Source organism: Photinus pyralis, unplaced genomic scaffold (genome assembly GCF_008802855.1).
Source record: "Photinus pyralis isolate 1611_PpyrPB1 unplaced genomic scaffold, Ppyr1.3 Ppyr1.4_LG2, whole genome shotgun sequence".
In the NCBI taxonomy this organism is placed as follows: Eukaryota; Metazoa; Arthropoda; class Insecta; order Coleoptera; family Lampyridae; genus Photinus; species Photinus pyralis.
In genome coordinates this window covers 37,290,414-37,308,804 of record NW_022170403.1, presented here as the reverse complement: position 1 = coordinate 37,308,804, position 18,391 = coordinate 37,290,414, and the positions used below count along the sequence as shown (strand labels likewise).

Genomic DNA, 18,391 nt, shown 5'->3' with positions numbered 1-18,391 from the left:
TTAACACGTTTAGCGCCGCAGCGGTCCGTGGGGGCCGCTCGTAACATATCTGATAGGGCCACGGCGGTCCCTAGGGACCACTCGGTAGTTGCAGCAGTTTTTATTAAATTTATTATTTTTATTTTTAAATAAACAAATGTACAGTGTGTAAAGCGATGGGGTATACAAGAGGGAATTTTTTTTAAATATTGATTTATGAAAAAAATTTATTCTTCATAATATTTTTTACTTGCTTTGAAAGTACCAATAACGTTTCGATTGTTTGTGGTTTGATAGTAATACTCTATCTTAATTATAATGTAGAATGATAACTTTCAATAAAAAAAAATTAATTTTATTATTTTTCCAAATTTTTATAAATAAATTTTAGATTATCGAAACGTTATTGGTACTTTCAAAGCAAGCAAAAAATATCATGAAGAATAAATTTTTTTCATAAATCAATATTTAAAAAGAATTCCCTCTTGTATAATACCCCATCGCTTTACACACTGTATCATGATATTTATAACTTTTTGCCATTATACCCGCCATAACATATCCGAAAATGCTTAAAATAGTTTTTGGCCCGATAAAAAATTTTCAAAAATTTCTCGTGGCACTCAACGTGTTAAAGGAACTATACTTTCAGAATCCATTGTGGCAATAAGGCAATATACACAATAGAGAATAATTGAGGTTAAGTAGGTATCAGTTGTCAAAAGCATATAATTGCAAAACAAGCGGTCGAAAATTATTACAGCATCTTCAGTATTTTGAGTAAAATTTAATAAATAACCGCTTTACTGCGATTGCATTACTTTAATTACTGATACTTTTTGAAGTAAATTTCCGACCGTACCCTGTATATACCTTTTTAAAAATCATGTATGACGTTTGCATTGTGCGGAGGTACAAATTACCACTCATACCCTATTTCTAATTATGTTTCCTTCATAAGAAAATTTTTTTGGGGACGTTTACCGTAAGTAATAGGTAAAACAATAAAATGAATAAAATGGCAGAATATGATGCATCAAAAATTCGCATGAGAGAACTTTTTTCAATTTATCTTATATGGCGGTAATGCTTTTATGCGTTATAGTTTGATTTTAAAAACAGAAAAAGCCGTGCATGGCGTTTATATCCGTGATTCAATTTGAGTAATTTTGCGCCCCTTCTTGTCTGCGCCTCGCCGTAAGTGAAGAGTTACACCGCTTACGCCTAAGCCGACCCTGTTCGTCCGAACAATGCGAATGCATTATTGCAAACCGCAGTTACTCTCTGTATCCGCTCGATGAAGAATTTTGATGTTAAGAGGTTGGCGAACTGAACAAATTATATGTGGCAGCACTGGTTTGCGCTATGTGATTGGCCGATTGGAGGATTGCGGGACGACAACGGCTTGTCTTCGCCTTCGGCTGCATGCTGCATTTCAAGTTCAACTGCATTCTGCAATCGAAGCGTGGTTGGTAATGGCGAGGCGATGTTTCTGTTTAGTTTTTGTCGGTTAGTGTGAATGTTATGGCCATTTTTAATTTCCTGCTGTCCTTAAAACGAAACTATTAGGTAAGAGTGTATTTTATTATAGAATTTGTAATTCTCCGTTATAAATCTGCGAATGTGCGCAATTACATAGCCGGCTTGCTGACAAAAAGTTTGTTCATCGGAATAAACTACAAGAACTGGTATCTGTTATACTACGCCATAACTTTATTAGGTATCAAACAAAAGCAAAGCAACCGCCTGCGTCTTAATCGGATTTTTGCAAGCTTACGATTTTGCCTAATTGTGCTGCAGTTGCATTAATTCCGTTGCACATTTTTGTCGTTTACGATTGATGAAGTACTGCAGTTTACAGGTTTTATTGTGCAATCAAGGTGACCCAAGGAAACGACGAAATGTAAGCATTGGATTTGAAATCGTTGAAATGCATAATTACGCACGTGGTGTAAAAAGAAATGGAAAACTTTTTTGTTGCAGTGTTGCACGTGATAAAAGTAGAATGTTGATTTTGCCAAGAACGACAATGTATTTAAATAATGTGCCCAATATTTGAGGTAAATTTAATGATGCGAGCAATGAAAAACATTTGTGGGGTTATTAAACTTAGTTTGGTTATGATAGGTTTTCATTACCAATTTACTATTGTTGTCTGTGTTACAGGTGGGCATTTTACAATAAACAATAATGCAAGAGAGCTGTGTAGTCCTTCCACTGTACCATCCGCTAGTAACAAACCATTCTCGGGGCGTTGTGAATATCCAGACTGATCTTGACCTTAACAAGAAAGCCCATGCAAATGATGCAACTTAAAATGTAAGTTTTCACGCTTATCTTATAATAATAACATAAAAGCCGTGATAGAATTGGTTCTCTTGCGCGAGTTGTTGTCTGACAGCACTGTTGAGGTATAAAAACCACCGTAAGTTGCGACAATAAAACTGTCTGGTTGAAACGTATACGAGACCTTTTGGGCGAGTGACATTGTCACTCGACAGTGCTATCAGACAGCAACTTGCATAAGAAAACTTGCTAGTCTATCCTCGCCTTAAAGGTAGCGAGACTAATTGACATCTATCGAAAAAGGCAAGACCTTGAACGAATTGTAATTTTTGGTCGAAGTTCCAAACTCGGCCAGGTGGTATTTTTCTTGGATGAACCATAAGTTTTACATGGATGCATTTTTGATTTAATGTTAGTGTTAAGCTTTGCTCTCTTTAATTTCCACTAACCTCAAAAGAATTGTGTGAACTTGGAAGTGCTTGTTTTACTTTTGCATTGCTTTTTCGGAATTGCAAGTTATTCGTTAATCAATGAGGGGTCATCCACCAAGCAAAATAGTGTAGGGGAAAGTGGGGTACATTAAGCCATTTGTTTTACTGAAATATGTTTTTGCATTTTGTATGTTAAATGTTTATAGAACATAGATTGTAATGCCTTCACAATATTTGGAAAAGAAGTCTAATTTTGGAAATAAAATAAATCTTAAATCTATTTTTGGACCTAAACTGCCTCCTAGTAAAGTAAATGCACCTATAACGGGTCGCTTAAGGACGTTCACCCATATTTCTCTCGAAGTAGAACAATGACAAATGATGGCAAGCCAGATTCTAATTCGATCATCTTTTGTTTATAATAAACAATGGATATGTCGCAGGCTTATTGCAAAATCAGTCTTATTATAATACACCTAGGCTTTTTCAATACGACCAGGCGAATTGTGAAACGACACGAAAAATTGGGAATCTCACAATTTGACTGATAATTTTTAGGCGTATTATGATTCGCCTGCAGCTTGTTAGTCTTACTGTTAAAAGAGAACCTGTTTTACAATACGACTACTTGAAATCCGCCGTATTAGAATACGGCTGGCGGTACGTCAGGCAAATTGTATTTAATCATTCACTTTAAAGAGGTTTAAACAATTTAAAAAAATAATTATAGATTTGGATTATTTATTTATTACAGCATGGTCCGCTTTTATGACATTTGCTAGTACATTGCATATGAGCTTTAAAACATAAATATTTATTACTGCGACACTGTACTTTGCTTGGTTTGCATGAACACTTTTTAAACCCCTGTCCTTCGAATTTTTAACATAATCTTAGAGCTTCTCTCAAGGAAATTGCTTTCCCTTCCGGAATATTAGTAATTACTTCATTGGTTGGTCTAGCTCTCCATAATATTTGTTTTTATCTACGAACACGTTGCATAAATTAACACTCATTTCAAGTACAAATGTTTAGCACTAATATCACTTAAAATTCTGTAGGTGCACAAAACAAAACACCTAATTATTAGCACTGTGGATTGTTTTTAATGTGCCTGACGTACCGCCAGCCGCCAGCCGTATTCTAATACGGCGGATTTCAAGTAGTCGTATTGTAAAACAGGTTCTCTTTTAACAGTAAGACTAACAAGCTGCAGGCGAATCATAATACGCCTAAAAATTTTCAGTCAAATTGTGAGATTCCCAATTTTTCGTGTCGTTTCACAATTCGCCTGGTCGTATTGAAAAAGCCTAGGTGTATTATAATAAGACTGATTTTGCAATAAGCCTACGACAGATATAACGTTAAAATGCACCTTTTAAAGTACGTACCAGTAGATAATTCTAAACACTCTCGGGAGCATGTACAAATAATGAACACCCCTTATATGTGATGAACCAATAATGGACCCCCCCAATGTTGGAATGATTTTATATACTATTTAAACCTGGATTTCGACAAGAAATGTTAATAAATTTTTGAGAATATTAAATTGGTATTTTAAGAAATTGTGGGTTTGGTTTTACATAAAATACACAGTCGTGCAAAGAGTATTATAATACATAAACAAGTTTCCAGTTTCCAACTTTGGGTTTACTTTCAAATCAGTCGTCTACATCTTCCAATTCTAATGCCACGTTAATATCTTCTGCTCGCGCTTCCGGTTCACTATGTTGACCTTCTTGTCTTGTAGTTTCTTCTGTGGTTGATGTATTTTCTTTGGCGATGCTTTTCCAGATTTTATAAAGGCCTTACATCTTCATGTGCACTTTTCCAGCTTGATTCTTCTGTTAAACACTTTCTGAATTGAGTTAAACTTGTTTGGGCCAATTTTTCCTTCAAAAGCTTCAGTAGATTCCTAAGGGATATTTGGAGTTTTTTTGATTGTGTAACAGGAGTAGTGTGCTTGGAAATTTTTTCGAACTGAACATTTCTCATTCCAAACGGACATAAACATTCTTAATTGTTTCTTGGCTAATATGAGATAAAGCTTTCTCAAACATTTTCACGAAATTCTGTTTTTGAATTCTAGTTGAATTTTCAATCTTCCAAGTTTGCACCTCATTTTTTGTAGGCAAGCTTTAGGGGTCTAGACCCCGCAACGTCCAATGGTTGCAGAAGTAGAATTTGCGAGAGAATTTGGGTATAGAGCACCTAATTCTATGCCATTACTAGCACAGAAATTAGACAAATGAAAAGTTAAATATGATGAATGACCGGTTTTTCGAGCCAAGGGTTAAGTGGTTATGTGGTTTTCCGAATTTTCATTGGTTTTAATGGTTTTTATTCCGTCCCATTCTTACACATTTGTACCTACTGCTTACCCACTTAAAATTAAACTTTAAATTTCTTTAGGTGAAATAAGTTCTTACACAATCTAACTGAGAATTCTACCGAGTATCATTTGGAATTTGGGGCATTTTCCCATTTTTCTCACGTAGCCAACAATACATTTGATGATGATTTTTCCCTCGATTTTTCCAATAAGTTTGTATTTCAATAATATGTTTCATTACTGTTTTTGGTGAAATAACAGTTGCTATACGCTGTCCACCCAACAGAAATAGTTAAGCCACTCCTACAAAATTTGGGCCAATGTAAGCAGCAACCAGTTTTACAACCACAAAATTATAAAAAGCGGAAAATTTGAAAAATCAAATTGAAATATCACTTGCTCAAGACTAATTATGGCGCTATCTCTCTGAACATAACTCGTGGCAAAAATAGTAAAACTTGCAAACTGTTAAATACATGTAAATATGCAACATAAAAACACTGTTTATATTGAGAAGTACAAAAAAGTATTATTACAGCAGCACAAAGTTTTGAAATTACAAGTGCACTTGAATATAAACAAAGGTACATAACAATTTAAATCCTGTATCGCTTCACTCGGATTCGGACTCCGTTAATGTCGAGTCATCTCCCACATGAATTACTAATGGCTCCACTACGATGTCCATTAAAATGTCAATTTGCCACATTTTTTCCTCTTCACTTTGAGCATGGCGAATTGCGTTCTTCCAATTTTCAGCAGTAACATGTTCCACTGCTTGTTGAAATAGTGGACGTGTAACACTGCCAAAACTTTACTCAGGGTAGGTGGTTTATTTCTTTCAAAGAAAGAATGAAGCAAACGTCAAAGAATACTTTTAGTTCCGGAATCAATATTGTCCAAAATTGTTCGTGGTCGATAATATTTTTTAGGTGAATGAAGTTCGTGTACCTCTGTATACTCCCGAAGAATCTTGTAGACACTCGGAATGCTTACACCTAAATTACACAATAATAAGTAAAAATAAATGTGCCTAAGATGAAAATTACCTGCTGCTTTAGCCGTAAACTCGACTTTATCCGTTTTAGATACCTCCTGGTTGTCTTCCGAATATGCCTTGAAGATATTTAAAATGCCAGTTTTGTCTTCAACTGAAAAGTGCTTGGCAGAACGTTTTTTCGGTGGAGAGAAAGCAGCACCGGCGACATTCATGTTTGCGTACAACTTTTCTAAAAACAGGCATGTAAAAATCGTGTATAAAATTTTATAATAAAACTCACCTGACTATCTTTAGAATACACCGACGAGTCTTTATAAAGATTATTTTGTGTGAATAAAGGAGATTAATGGCAAATTGACGCAAGTAAAGATGTAAAAACGTAAAAACCGGCAGAAACGCAATAGGCAAGATGACAGATGACAGATTACCCAATTCGGCCAATTCGCTTTACAAGTGTGATTGTGGCTTCAAAAATTACACCAATAACAATGTCGTATTCAAATGTGGCGGTAATTGTTGAGGAGGGGCTTAACTATTTCTGTTGGGTGAACGAACTATAGTAGATTCAGAGCTGCATCCATACATAGACATTTCAGGATACGTTTCCCGTAGCTAAATCATAAAATGGTTGTTTTAGTATGCTTAAATTTAGTGTTAGTTTCACATTTCAAATGGTGTGGGATATGATTGCAGAATTTAATGAAAATCCATTATTATGCTGTAAAGAAAACCAGACATGCAGATTTTGTTTTTATTTATTTCTTATGTTATTTGAACAGATACAAAAATATAAACACTTTCTCATTGCTACTATGTATTTGAACTCTGCAAGACAGTGTTGAAGGATTTTCGTTTCTGAGAAATCAACTTTGTTTTTTTATATGGCACTTTAAAAAAGCACACTCTGTATTGTGTACCGTAAAACGGGGTGACTTGAAAACGATTTGAGATACTTTGGCCTGTAAAAAAGTTGCTCTTAATGCTAGACCTACCAAAAATATGCCAAATTGATCGTTTTGGCTTCATGGTTCAGCTGATATCTTTGTTGTTGAAATAATTGATCCTAAAAAAAATTATTTATGTCTATTTTCAAGTCACCCCAGGATGGGGTTACTTGAAAAACAAACGTTGGATTTCAAATGTTTTTTTAAAGTATATCATCTCTGGGGGCTACTTGAAAACCAAATTTAAAAAAAAAATAGAAATTTATCAATTTCCCACATTTAATAAGGTAGATAGAAAAGAAAAAATTTATTTAACAACAAACAGAAACATAATTCTTCGACAACTATAAAATCAGGCCTTATTTACCTACTTCAACTTATTGCACAAAAAAAAACAACAAGTTAAAAAGTAATCGTAAACGATTTACATAAAGCGCATTTCCACTTGCATTCATTTCCCATTTGTAAGATGCAACTTCTATAAAATCGTAAAAATCCGGCCACAAATATGAAAGATAGCGCTGCACATGGGCAATCCATTTTTGTCGTGCTACTTAACGTTGGGCAAAAAAATCGATTAATCGATTATAATCAAACGATAATCGATAATCGGGTTTGATTATTCTATTAAATTAATCGATTATTTGATTAATCGATTATTTGATTAATCAATTATTTGATTAATCAATTATTAAGTAAATTTTAATTGATTATTATTAGCTGGATCATCAGTTTACGCAAAAAGGAGCACTCACAGCTCACAAGTATTATTTTATTTTATAGCGGATGTTAAAACGTCACTTTAAGCAGCTAAAATGAATTAAAATTGTATCATCAAAACTAAAGCACACCTCATCGGAGAGTAAGCTGACTAATCATTTATTTTTATTTATTTATTTTTATTTTTGACCTTCATTTTCAAATGGGCAGGGTACCAACCAACCCACTATGCATTTGCAAATATCCATGCCCGAACCCGGATTCGAACCAGGGACACTTTGTTGATTATTGATTAATCGATCTGCCTAGTAATGAACGATTTGATGAAAAGAGTAATGGAATTATTTTTTATTTTTATTATTAAATAATTAACATATTAATGCATACAAACAGATATTTATCACTCCTTGTATGTGACAATCGACTTTTGATTAAACGATTAGGTGATTAATCGATTATTTGATTAATCGATTATTTGATTAAACGATTATTTGATTAATCGATTAATCAGTGTAATCGATTATTTTTCATAATCGATTATCGATTATTCAAACCCGTAATCGCCCAGCCCTAGTGCTACTTCAATGTCAGTTTATGAGAAGAATTTCATTTCAATGCTTTTCTAAATGGAACTGCGCATGCGCAAACCTAAATTTTGAAACTAATGTTAGATTTTCCTTTGTTCCAAGCGCCTAAATATCAAATTTCACTTAAATGCTTCCATAAATAAAAAAGTTGGCACTGCGCATGCGCAAAACCAAATTTTGAAATGGCGTTTGATTTTCCTTTATCCCAAGTGCCTATGTATCAAATTTCGTTTAAATTCTTCCATAAATAAAAAAGTTGGCACTGCGCATGCGCAAAACCAAATTTTGAAATTGGCGTTTGATTTTCCTTTATTCCAAGTGCCTATGTATCAAATTTCATTCAAATGCTTTTATAAGTAAAAAATTTTGCAATTCGGTTTATAAATGGTCGAGATGCGAAAAGGGCACTGTGAATTTTGAATCGATTCGATTCAACTTTTGGCATTGCGTATTATATGGCTAAAGCTATGCCCATATTGAATTTCATGCAATTCAGTTCATAACTAACGGAGATGTAAAAGAGATCGAACATTTCTAAACAAAGTTATCGTTCACACGGACAGATAGATGCACAGACAGACAAAGGAACAGACGGAGAGACCAACCGGCAGGCGACAGATAGTAATGCAAAATTATAAACGATCTCTAGGATCGTTAATAAACGGCAAAAGTGTAAAATTATGGAACATGTAAAAAACGGTTTTTTGTTTTTTTTACAATAACTTTTTTTGTAAGCGGTACAGAAAAAATTCCTTCCTTGGTACAAGACTCGACGCCATAACGAACCAAATAGCGAAAAAAGTAGAACAATAGCTCTTAAGATAAAGAACTAGTAGCGTCGCAATACGAGCGGACGGACGGACAAAGTGGCCACAATAGCGCATTTTTTTTTTATTGTTGTGGAAATGCGCTAAAAATGATTCTTAAAATCATAAATAAAAATTCACACATGAAAGAATGAAGTCATCAGAATTTAAATTTTCAAAGTCTATAGAAGCATTAATGGCTTCACCTTCCACAACTTCCTCTTCTGAAATGACATCATCAGAAACGCCACTCGATTCATTTTGGGGGACATCAGGTCCAGGAGATTTTGACAATTCGCCAGGTGGAGTGGTACTATCGAAATCTGCCTGTTACACTTGCGCCGGGTGGTACATTTAATTTTCTTCTTTTACCCGGAAGAGCCTTTTCTCCATAAATCTCGTGTGAGGGATCTCGTCATTGTAGCGTCTACTTCAGGATTATCCACTTCATCTTCATTTGGCAATCTATTTAACACTTTTAGACGTTGTAATGGGTGTAGACCTGTTGCTGCAAAACCAAATATTATGTTATTCCGTCCATTATCTTTTATTTCATTTAACGCTTGCCTCAAAAGTCGTGGAAAATGGTCTTTTCGTATCACACCCTTGTGATTTTTTTTCCATTTTTGGAGAATTTTGCGCCATGAATTTTTGATTGGACGGAAGCAAGTCACGTCTAATGGTTGAGTAAGGTGCGTACTGTTGGGAGGGAGTAGCACAAAACGAATATTATTATCTTGGCAGACCTTCACTACGTTGTATGAAATGTGACTAGCTAAATTGTCACCAAGGAGGACTTTTGGTCCAGGCCCAATTTTTTTAAAATATGGTAGCATGATTTTATTAAACCAGTCTTCAAAAAGGCTGGCGTCAAACCAACCCGAGTGAGTGCGATTGTAGACTGCACTATCTGGACCTCCTTCGCGCCACGTGTACCACAAGTTTTCGGATTTGTATACTATGTAAGGTGGGAGCATTTCTCCTGAAGCAGAACAAGCAAACGTCACCGACGTCGCAGCCTTCGAGGAATCCATTATTTTCTCGGCCCTTTTTGACTTACGTCTGGCCACTACTTTTGTTCTCCCAGGGTCGTCTGTGAAATTTGTTTAGTCATAATTGATAAACGCCTCTGGCACCACATCTTTTATAGTTATTTATAAATGATCAAAGAAGACTATTGATTTTAGCCCTGCTTTCTTTAATGGCTTGTGAAGTTCTTTACGTTATCGTGTCACCATGTCTTTTCATGAATCCATGAAACCAACCCTCGCCAGGTGTATTGTTAGAAAAATTGCGAATTTTGGAACCCTTTTGGTCAAGGTATGATTTTACCATTTCAAAAGTCTCACCACGTTCAAAGGGAAACCCCCATTCCGCTGCCACTGATACACCCTTCACAATAGCCTTTTCTTCGTTAGGTGTCAGCGCTGTTTGGCCACCATGCGGTTTGCTATGGAGACCTTTAAACTTACGATATATGGTGACATATGGCATACCATATTGTTCACCTGCTTCTTTGAGCGTATTTTGACCCGAAACGTAACTTTCAAGAGCCTTTTCTAAGGTTTCCTCATCGTAATCCTTGTATTTCCTCGAACAGGGTTTTCTTTTATACGTGCGCATAGTTTTCAAGTCGCCCCTGAAATGACATCGAATAATGAAACCCAACGCCACTGCTTGCCGGTAAAGTTTCAAACATTTGTGAGGTTAAAGTACTAATGAATAATGATCATGTTAATACGCAAAAAATATCACTAGGCCATACCGTTGTTTATTCGATCTGTGCAGATAAAAGTATTCACCTAATAAAAATGTAACGTTTCTTACCTTGTCGTTGATTTACCGCCAATACTAAGATAACAATTTCACTATTCTATGATCACAGCCGTTATATAGTCGGTAATGTAGGCAACATTAATAATTTGTGAAGTCGTAGCAAGTTTTCAAACTTTTCCTGACAGAAATTTTCATTTCGCCCTGCGTTTTCAAGTCACCCCTTTTTACGGTACATAAAAAAACAAAAGTTGTGAAACTGTTGGTTCCAACAGGATGGTGTACCCGCGCATAACGCCCTAATGTGCCAGATTATTTATCGGACAAATTTTCCATTTTCCAAGAAATTTGAAGACATCACATTTAATGCCACTTCGGTCAATGTTTGTTGTAGGGCAATTGTGTGATTGACAAAGCCAGGCGGAGGTGAAGGTATTTGGACAGAGGTTGACGGAATTTCAGACAGAACGTGCACCCGTTTTCAATGGACTTGCGGTGACCCATTACTTTGACTGGTGCTATTCAAACTAGTCTCCGGTTCCGGTGTGCCATAATCATCTAAAAGGAGTCTCTCGAGTTTGTGGACGATAGTAGGAATCTCTTCTTTCGCCAAAAACCTTCACTAGTCCTTAATACACAATCTAAATCCATAAAAACGGCCTATTATCTTACCTTTCACTGTACATCAAGAATAAAATCCAGTATGAGAGATGGTTCCTAATATAAAACTTCTTGCAGACACATCACAACAAAATCCTAACACTATAATGTTTATTTTGCGGTTATTGAATTCATAACCATTTTTTAAAGGATTTTTTAATTCATCTACTGATTCTTCCAGAAAGTTTGGCCCATTGTATGGTTTAGCACTTCCGAAATAAAGCCCAATTGGAAAAACCTTGTGGCGTAGTTGCGGTTTACAAGGAAATGACATTAAAATAGGCCATAGTTCTGAAGAACTGCTTTTAAAACGTGGTAAGCCATCAACATTGAATAACAGTTCAAGACAATTTACATTAGAAGTTAAAAGTGTTAATGCAAAATTTAATTAAATGTGATGATATTGTCCCGGATCAACTGATTTAAAATTACATTTTAAGTATTGTTAGAGCCTGTACTGGTAGTGATTGTAACTCCGGAACAATAGCCTTTAAACTTGCACTGTAACGGTTTATTTTCTTACCCTTAAGGCCTATTAAGTCTTCGAAATACTTTGTTTCATTTTCTACTCTTCTTTCCCTACAATTCGAATTCAAATTTAGTAACTTTCTCATCTCTTTATTGTTATTACCTGTAGCTGATAACAATTTCCTTTTCCCGTATACTCTTATCAACTTTCACTTTTCCTGTAGACATCTTGTATGAAGTACATGTGATTTCACCAAGTCTTTAATTACAATTATATTGAGCTTCTAAGGAAGGATTTGTAGAGAATTGGTTGTCAGAGAAGATTAAGTACGTGCCGTTTGATATTTTGGTGGTTAATTCTCGCGCATATATTGCGGATCTTCCGTCACATTCACCATAAGCTCGCTCGTCATCTCAAGAGGTACGACTCTGTTAGCTGTAATTGTCTACACATTATCGATGTTTCTTTTAGCTTTTTTTACGTCTACTTTATCTCGTTCGTCGTCTTCAAGTTTCCTTGGAGGTTTCATCACACTACGTTTGATTCCATCATCTACAATAATCAGAACCAGACATCCTTGCCTATCGTGATACTTACCGATACCTCCCGGAACCATCTATACCTACGTCTTGCGTTCGTTGTGTTCTGGTTCGCATCACCAAAGCCACATCGATTGTCAGCCGTTAGTCACACCATCCACTCCGGTCACCTTAATTGGCAAGCTACACTCTCCGGCAAAGGTCAGGCTGTAATTGTTGTGCCGTCTCTGTTACATCGTCACGGTGGTCAAATAAAATAAAGGAAGGGAATTCATTTGTCGAGCCTCTATCCTATCTTACCTATCTCCTCTTGTTCCTTCATTCTTTTTCTTCTCTCACTTTCACTGTGTTGTTTTTTTTTTGTGTTTAACGAAGTTTTTTATACTTATGATAAACAAGATAAATACATGTCATTTTGAGGTTATGTATAATTTGAGGCCATTATATGCAAAACTTGCTGTTTGCTCGAAAAAAATGTATGTGTCGATTAGTGTTTTTCGCGCAAAGTAACTTTTTTTATTTATGTTGCATAGAGTTTTTAGGAGAGGAAATTAAAAGTTTTCAGCCTAAAATATTTACAGTTTAAATAGAAAATAATAATGTTTATTGCAAATAACCAGTTTTGAAAATAAATATCTAAGATAAATTAAAACTATCTTTAGATTAATGAGAAACTTGAAGGAGTTATTCGTACAAGTAACAGTTTTGCATTTTTAAACAAAAAAATAACTCAAAATACTTAATGCTCACAAAAAAAAGGAATCATTCTCGACATTTTGGCAACGGTCCGCATCAACGTTTTCTTCTGGTGGGGCATTACCTTTTTCGAAGAGCTCTTTGTAAAAGTGTAGTTCAGGAAGACTTCTCCAATTTTCTCCGTAGTGTTTGGAAAGAAGGTTGTTAATAGTGCCTTTATCCCCCCCCTTAGTCCTTTTCCCAGTGTTAATTTCTTAGGAGCCATTGATGACAGAGAGAAATTTTTTTTACAAACGCTACTAGCTTTTCCAACGTCAGTGCAGTAATTAGGTTCACCTTGGATTAGAACATTTTTCTCTTTTTTGTAAAAAATAAACCTTTTTGCTTTATTAAATTCAAAGTGCCATGAACTAGGCAGCTTGATAGCTCGTTTTGTCTGTGTTCTCCAATCAAACAGATCCCAGTCGATACCGATCTTCCGTATGGTGGAATGTTTCCTGATTAAATCATCGTACCCACTAACTTCCACAATAACTGAAATTTTTTTAATGTCTTTCTCTATAAGGCCGAAGACGCGATCAGGTGGAATAAAGGAATGACCAACGATTGGGAAAATCAATTCAATTTGCCTAATATGTTTCGGCGATTCTTCTAGGAGCCAGTAAGCTAACATAGCCATCATATTCGTATTTTTGTTTTGTCCACCGCAACCGTCAGCGAACAAACGTACTGTTTCAATGCTGGGGTCAAAATCAAAACTCTTCAAGGTATGATTCAAAGCTGATGCTATTGTATTAGAATCTTTTCGGGAATCAATTTCTGTCCACAAGTAAGAAAACACATTTCTTGGTGTTAGTTTATCTCTAGAAGTACCAGCGACAACTGTAAAGTTATTATAGTTAATTTGCTGGCTAAAATATGCTGCTTGATTTGGCAGTCTAGGCAGGGCCAAGTTTTTTTGGCAGTCGAAGGAAAAGTAGGATGTGTTTAGCTTTGTTTTAAGAAGTCCGAAAAAAGCCTTAGCTTTTGCGATGTGAACACGATGCTCAGTAAGTAACTTTTGCCGAACATCTAAAGAAGTTGCTATTTTCAACTGCTCCTTTGTTCTCAAGCAGGTTGAGCAGCAGTCAGTCAGTGGAGTTCCAAAAGCGCTGTTGTAGTAAGCGTTCACGTATTTTCGAAAATAACTAAGCTTCACATGCATAGGCTAAGGCACTCTCCGCAGATAACATTCGAAAAGTTTTTTAAAATTCAAATCACATGGCAAGTAGACCCTCACGCTTGTCTTGCTTCTGCAATAATGAGACTCGGTACATCTAATGGATTCTATAAATTGTTTAATGCAGTTTCTTTTTTCGTCGTTTTTCGGACCAACTCTATCGCCACCTCTACGTTCCCTGGGTATCTCCCCTTTGAGTACGAAATTTCTAACATTTCTTTGTATTCGATCTTTGCTCAATTTTGTGATTCCAAGAAATGCTTTGGCACATACTCTAACCAGCTTCCCCTCATTCAAGCGTACATGGTATTTTATCGACACTGTAGCATGATCAGATTTTCCTCTTTTTGGTTTTTGTCCTTTACAACAAAACAATATCAAAAGATCTTGTTCAACTTTTTCTTTTGATCGATAAATGTAGGCATGAAAATCTTTAATTTGCTTCATCGTGAGTGTGGAACAATAATACGGCAAATTGGGTTGTCCATTGTGACCACAAGTTGGAAAGGTCGGAAGTGATTTTGGTGTATGTCTGTAACAATTTTATTAATGTAATTAAAATCATCAGTTTAAAATTAAGGCACTTACCTAGCAAGTTTATTGACATTCCTCTTATGCTTTTCTGGCTGGAGTAGTTTTTTGCGACCTTTTCCCTGTGGACTAGGTTTAACAGACAAAATACCATCTCTTAGTAACTCCATAATTTAGTAAAACACCTACGCAGCTCGAAAACGATGGAAAACTGAAATATTATTGTCTTGTAAACATTTAACAATGTTTATTAGCGTGCTCGTCACGTGAATCAACCGGCAAATTTAATTGGTGGCAGAGCAAACAGCGAGTTTTGCAAGTAACACGTCCAAGCAAAGAGCGAGTTCTGCGTATAACTTGAATTTTCTCAACGATATTTGCATGCTAAGGAAAGAGTTTTGAACATTTCTGATTTCACCATTCGATTCCTCTTTAAAAACTGTATAAACCTACCCAAAAATATACTTTTCTAGGATTTTGTCGATTAGCGAGTTTTGCATATAATGGCCTCATTTAAGGTTATATTTCATTTAAATTTTTGGTTGCATTCAATTACTTACATATTAGTTACACTATTTGGTGCTTAGTGACAAATTAATTATATTGCGTTTATAAAGCATTTCACAAGACAAATATTAATCAGTAGTATACCCCAGGTGAGGTACCGTGGTCAAGTTGTTATATTGGTAGCGCTATCTAATAACCCAGGTCCTAGTAAATTTGAGGTCATATAACTCGCCCTAAACTTAAATCAAGCGAGTAAGTGGATCTTGTGAATGTTAAAATTTTTGTTCATTGCCTTGTTTATTTGTTGTGAGTAAGTTGAAGCTAATTTGCCCATTTGGTTATTGAACTGATATTTAAATATACCGTATTTTCGCCTCCATGTAATTTCTTTCTTTCTGTGTGTGTGTGTGCTTGAGTATCGCCTCCTTCGAGATAACTATATACATCCTGCTCCCTGAAGCAAGAGCAGTATCTACAACTTTCGTTGTTATTCCCGCTTCTGGCGCCCATATAAACCAAATTGAACCTACCCATTTCTCCCTGTATGCAGCCGGCAACAAAACATTGTCATCGCCAGAAGAGTGAGAACTCAAGAGTTCCTGTGGTTTTGTACGTGACAGCACAATGCCTTATGGGTAATATTTTCGTCTAATGCCCACGTACGCAAAAAAAATGTTATGGAAGAAACACTATCTCGCTCTTCTTCATATTCTTCCAAATCCGTCTGAATTAACCAATGACTTTGAACCACAATTTTCATCGGAAGTGTCACTAAACAAAAACTTTTCTTGGTCATCAGGACCTGAATCTAAATATACATATTCAGAATTGTCTTCAGTATAGAATACATTTTCTACACTTTGAGATGGTAACAAAACAGCGGTGGCAGTAGTATTGTCATTACATTGGGTTGGAAAGTAGATAATGGAGTGGAATTGGTCTCTGTGTTTGCATGCAGCATTGTCTCAGCATTTTGTAGACCTTTTAATCGTTTATAGTTTCCAGACTTTGATAAAGTTGCAAAAGGTTTTGACATTGTATAATTAAATTATTTGGATGCTGGAAGTAAATAATGCAATAAAAATACCTCGAAAAATACTGTCAATTTGTGAATTAGTAGATGAATAAAACACTAAAACACAGCCTTCATATAATGAAATTTGATTTCCTTCTTAGTGCGATTCAAATGTAAATTTCTCATTCCAGCAAGTGGTTATACCAACTTTGCATTTTGGGTCATTTTTGATAGATCTCGCTGGTGCATGTCGCATCGACAAATATGAGAATGGCCGATATCGATGTAGAAATGATATTGATATTATCACAATAGACCACTTACAAATAGAGGTCGCTGAAGGCGAGTTTTGGTATTAAAACATAACCTCACTTTATTCTTATGTATTTCTCCATAAGAATACTAAAAAATGCCTTACAATTGTTCAGTGTACAACTGTAATTCCACCACCAAGACGACACAATATAAATTTCATTCGTTTCCGAGAGAGGCAAAAGAAAAACGATCTTGGTTAAATGCGATCAAATCAGGAAAACAGCCCTCAAAGCATGCAAAGGTGTGTGAGAAACATTTTCGAAATGATGACTACGTTGTGACTAGTTTAGGTGGTATTTGTATTCCTTATCACAATTTATTTAAACTTTGAACACAGGTCAATGGAAAATACTTAAGAAAAGTGCAATTCCATCACAAAATTTGCCAAGGAGCTCTCATCATCTAGAGAAACGTGATTCTACTGCAAGAAGTGAAAGATATTTGTCAAGGCATACTCAAAAGATTGTAACCGACAATGACAAACATAATGTCAATCGTGACAATGAAATAGTTGACATTATCGCAGAAGATGTAGAAGAACAAGTTGAAGTGGAAAGAAGTGGCACACATCATGCGCAAATTCAAACGATCATTAGTCTTAAGCGATCCCAATTAATATCCGCAAGTTTCATAGATGAGGCTCAAATGAAACACATGACGGGATTTTCCAGAAAATTGTTTATTTTTTTTGTCAATATTTTGGCAATTCATACACAAAAACACATTCGCTATTTACCAATGAAGACGAGCTCTTAATCACGCTAATGAAATACAGACTGAACTTACATTATACGACGTTAGCTGCCCTTTTTGACACAGATATTCGAATAATAAAATCCATAGTAGAAAAGTGGACAAAACACCTATACACAAACTTTAGACAAATCAACTTCTGGGATTTAAAAACGTGTAAGCACGGCCAGTACACGATAGTCTTGGATTGTACGGAATTTAGAATCGAACGCAGTGGTGATCCTCTAATACAACAAGCTACATACTCTAGTTACTATGGAACAAATACTTTCAAGGTACTGATTGGTGGAACGGAAAATGGAGAAATTGCCTTTGTGTCAGATGTGTATGGGGGTTCTATTACTGATCGCAAAATATCACATATATCGGGCATACTTGATCTTTTGAAGGAAGCAGATTACGTTTTGGCTAACCGAGGATTTGACATATCAGATCTTTTGGAAGAAAAGCATGTCCATTTAAATATCCCCCCATTCAAGAAAGGAGCGCAGTTAACGGAAGAAGAAATCTTTAAAACCAGGGCCATTGCTAATCGTCGAATAATTATTGAAAATTTAATAGGAGCGGGGAAAAAAAATAAAATCCTAAGTGATCGTATACCAAGACATTTATGGCATATAACAAATGAAATTGTATATAACTGCATGATGTTTATTAACTTCAAACCATCTATCGTTCATGATACTTTAATTACAGGAAGTAAGCAATAGTTTGCATCATAATGTAACTCATTTCACATCTTAAACTATATTGTAATATTCAAAGTAACACCACTAACATTAAGTAATATAAAATATATAATGTACATATCTAATCTTAATTTACA

The 18,391-nt window shown here is 35.4% G+C and overlaps 1 protein-coding gene and 2 long non-coding RNA genes across 3 annotated transcripts; 2 read left to right on the top strand and 1 right to left on the bottom strand.

Annotated features, from left to right (window-relative positions):
• The first annotated feature begins 1,352 nt into the window (after window positions 1-1,352).
• On the top strand, window positions 1,353-6,254 carry LOC116163446. Its single transcript, XR_004143745.1, has 3 exons — window positions 1,353-1,548; window positions 2,146-2,298; window positions 6,120-6,254. It is a non-coding gene; the product is annotated as an uncharacterized LOC116163446 (long non-coding RNA).
• On the bottom strand, window positions 6,128-6,744 carry LOC116163447. Its single transcript, XR_004143746.1, has 2 exons — window positions 6,312-6,744; window positions 6,128-6,260 (listed from the first exon to the last, which is right to left on the bottom strand). It is a non-coding gene; the product is annotated as an uncharacterized LOC116163447 (long non-coding RNA).
• Window positions 6,745-12,222: 5,478 nt separating this feature from the next.
• On the top strand, window positions 12,223-18,384 carry LOC116163979. The gene is made up of 4 exons (XM_031478105.1): window positions 12,223-12,227; window positions 12,462-12,730; window positions 16,926-17,102; window positions 17,150-18,384. The coding sequence occupies exons 1-4, from the start codon at window positions 12,223-12,225 to the stop codon at window positions 17,566-17,568; spliced, it is 870 nt and encodes a 289-aa protein (XP_031333965.1). The 3' UTR covers window positions 17,569-18,384.
• Window positions 18,385-18,391: the final 7 nt, after the last annotated feature.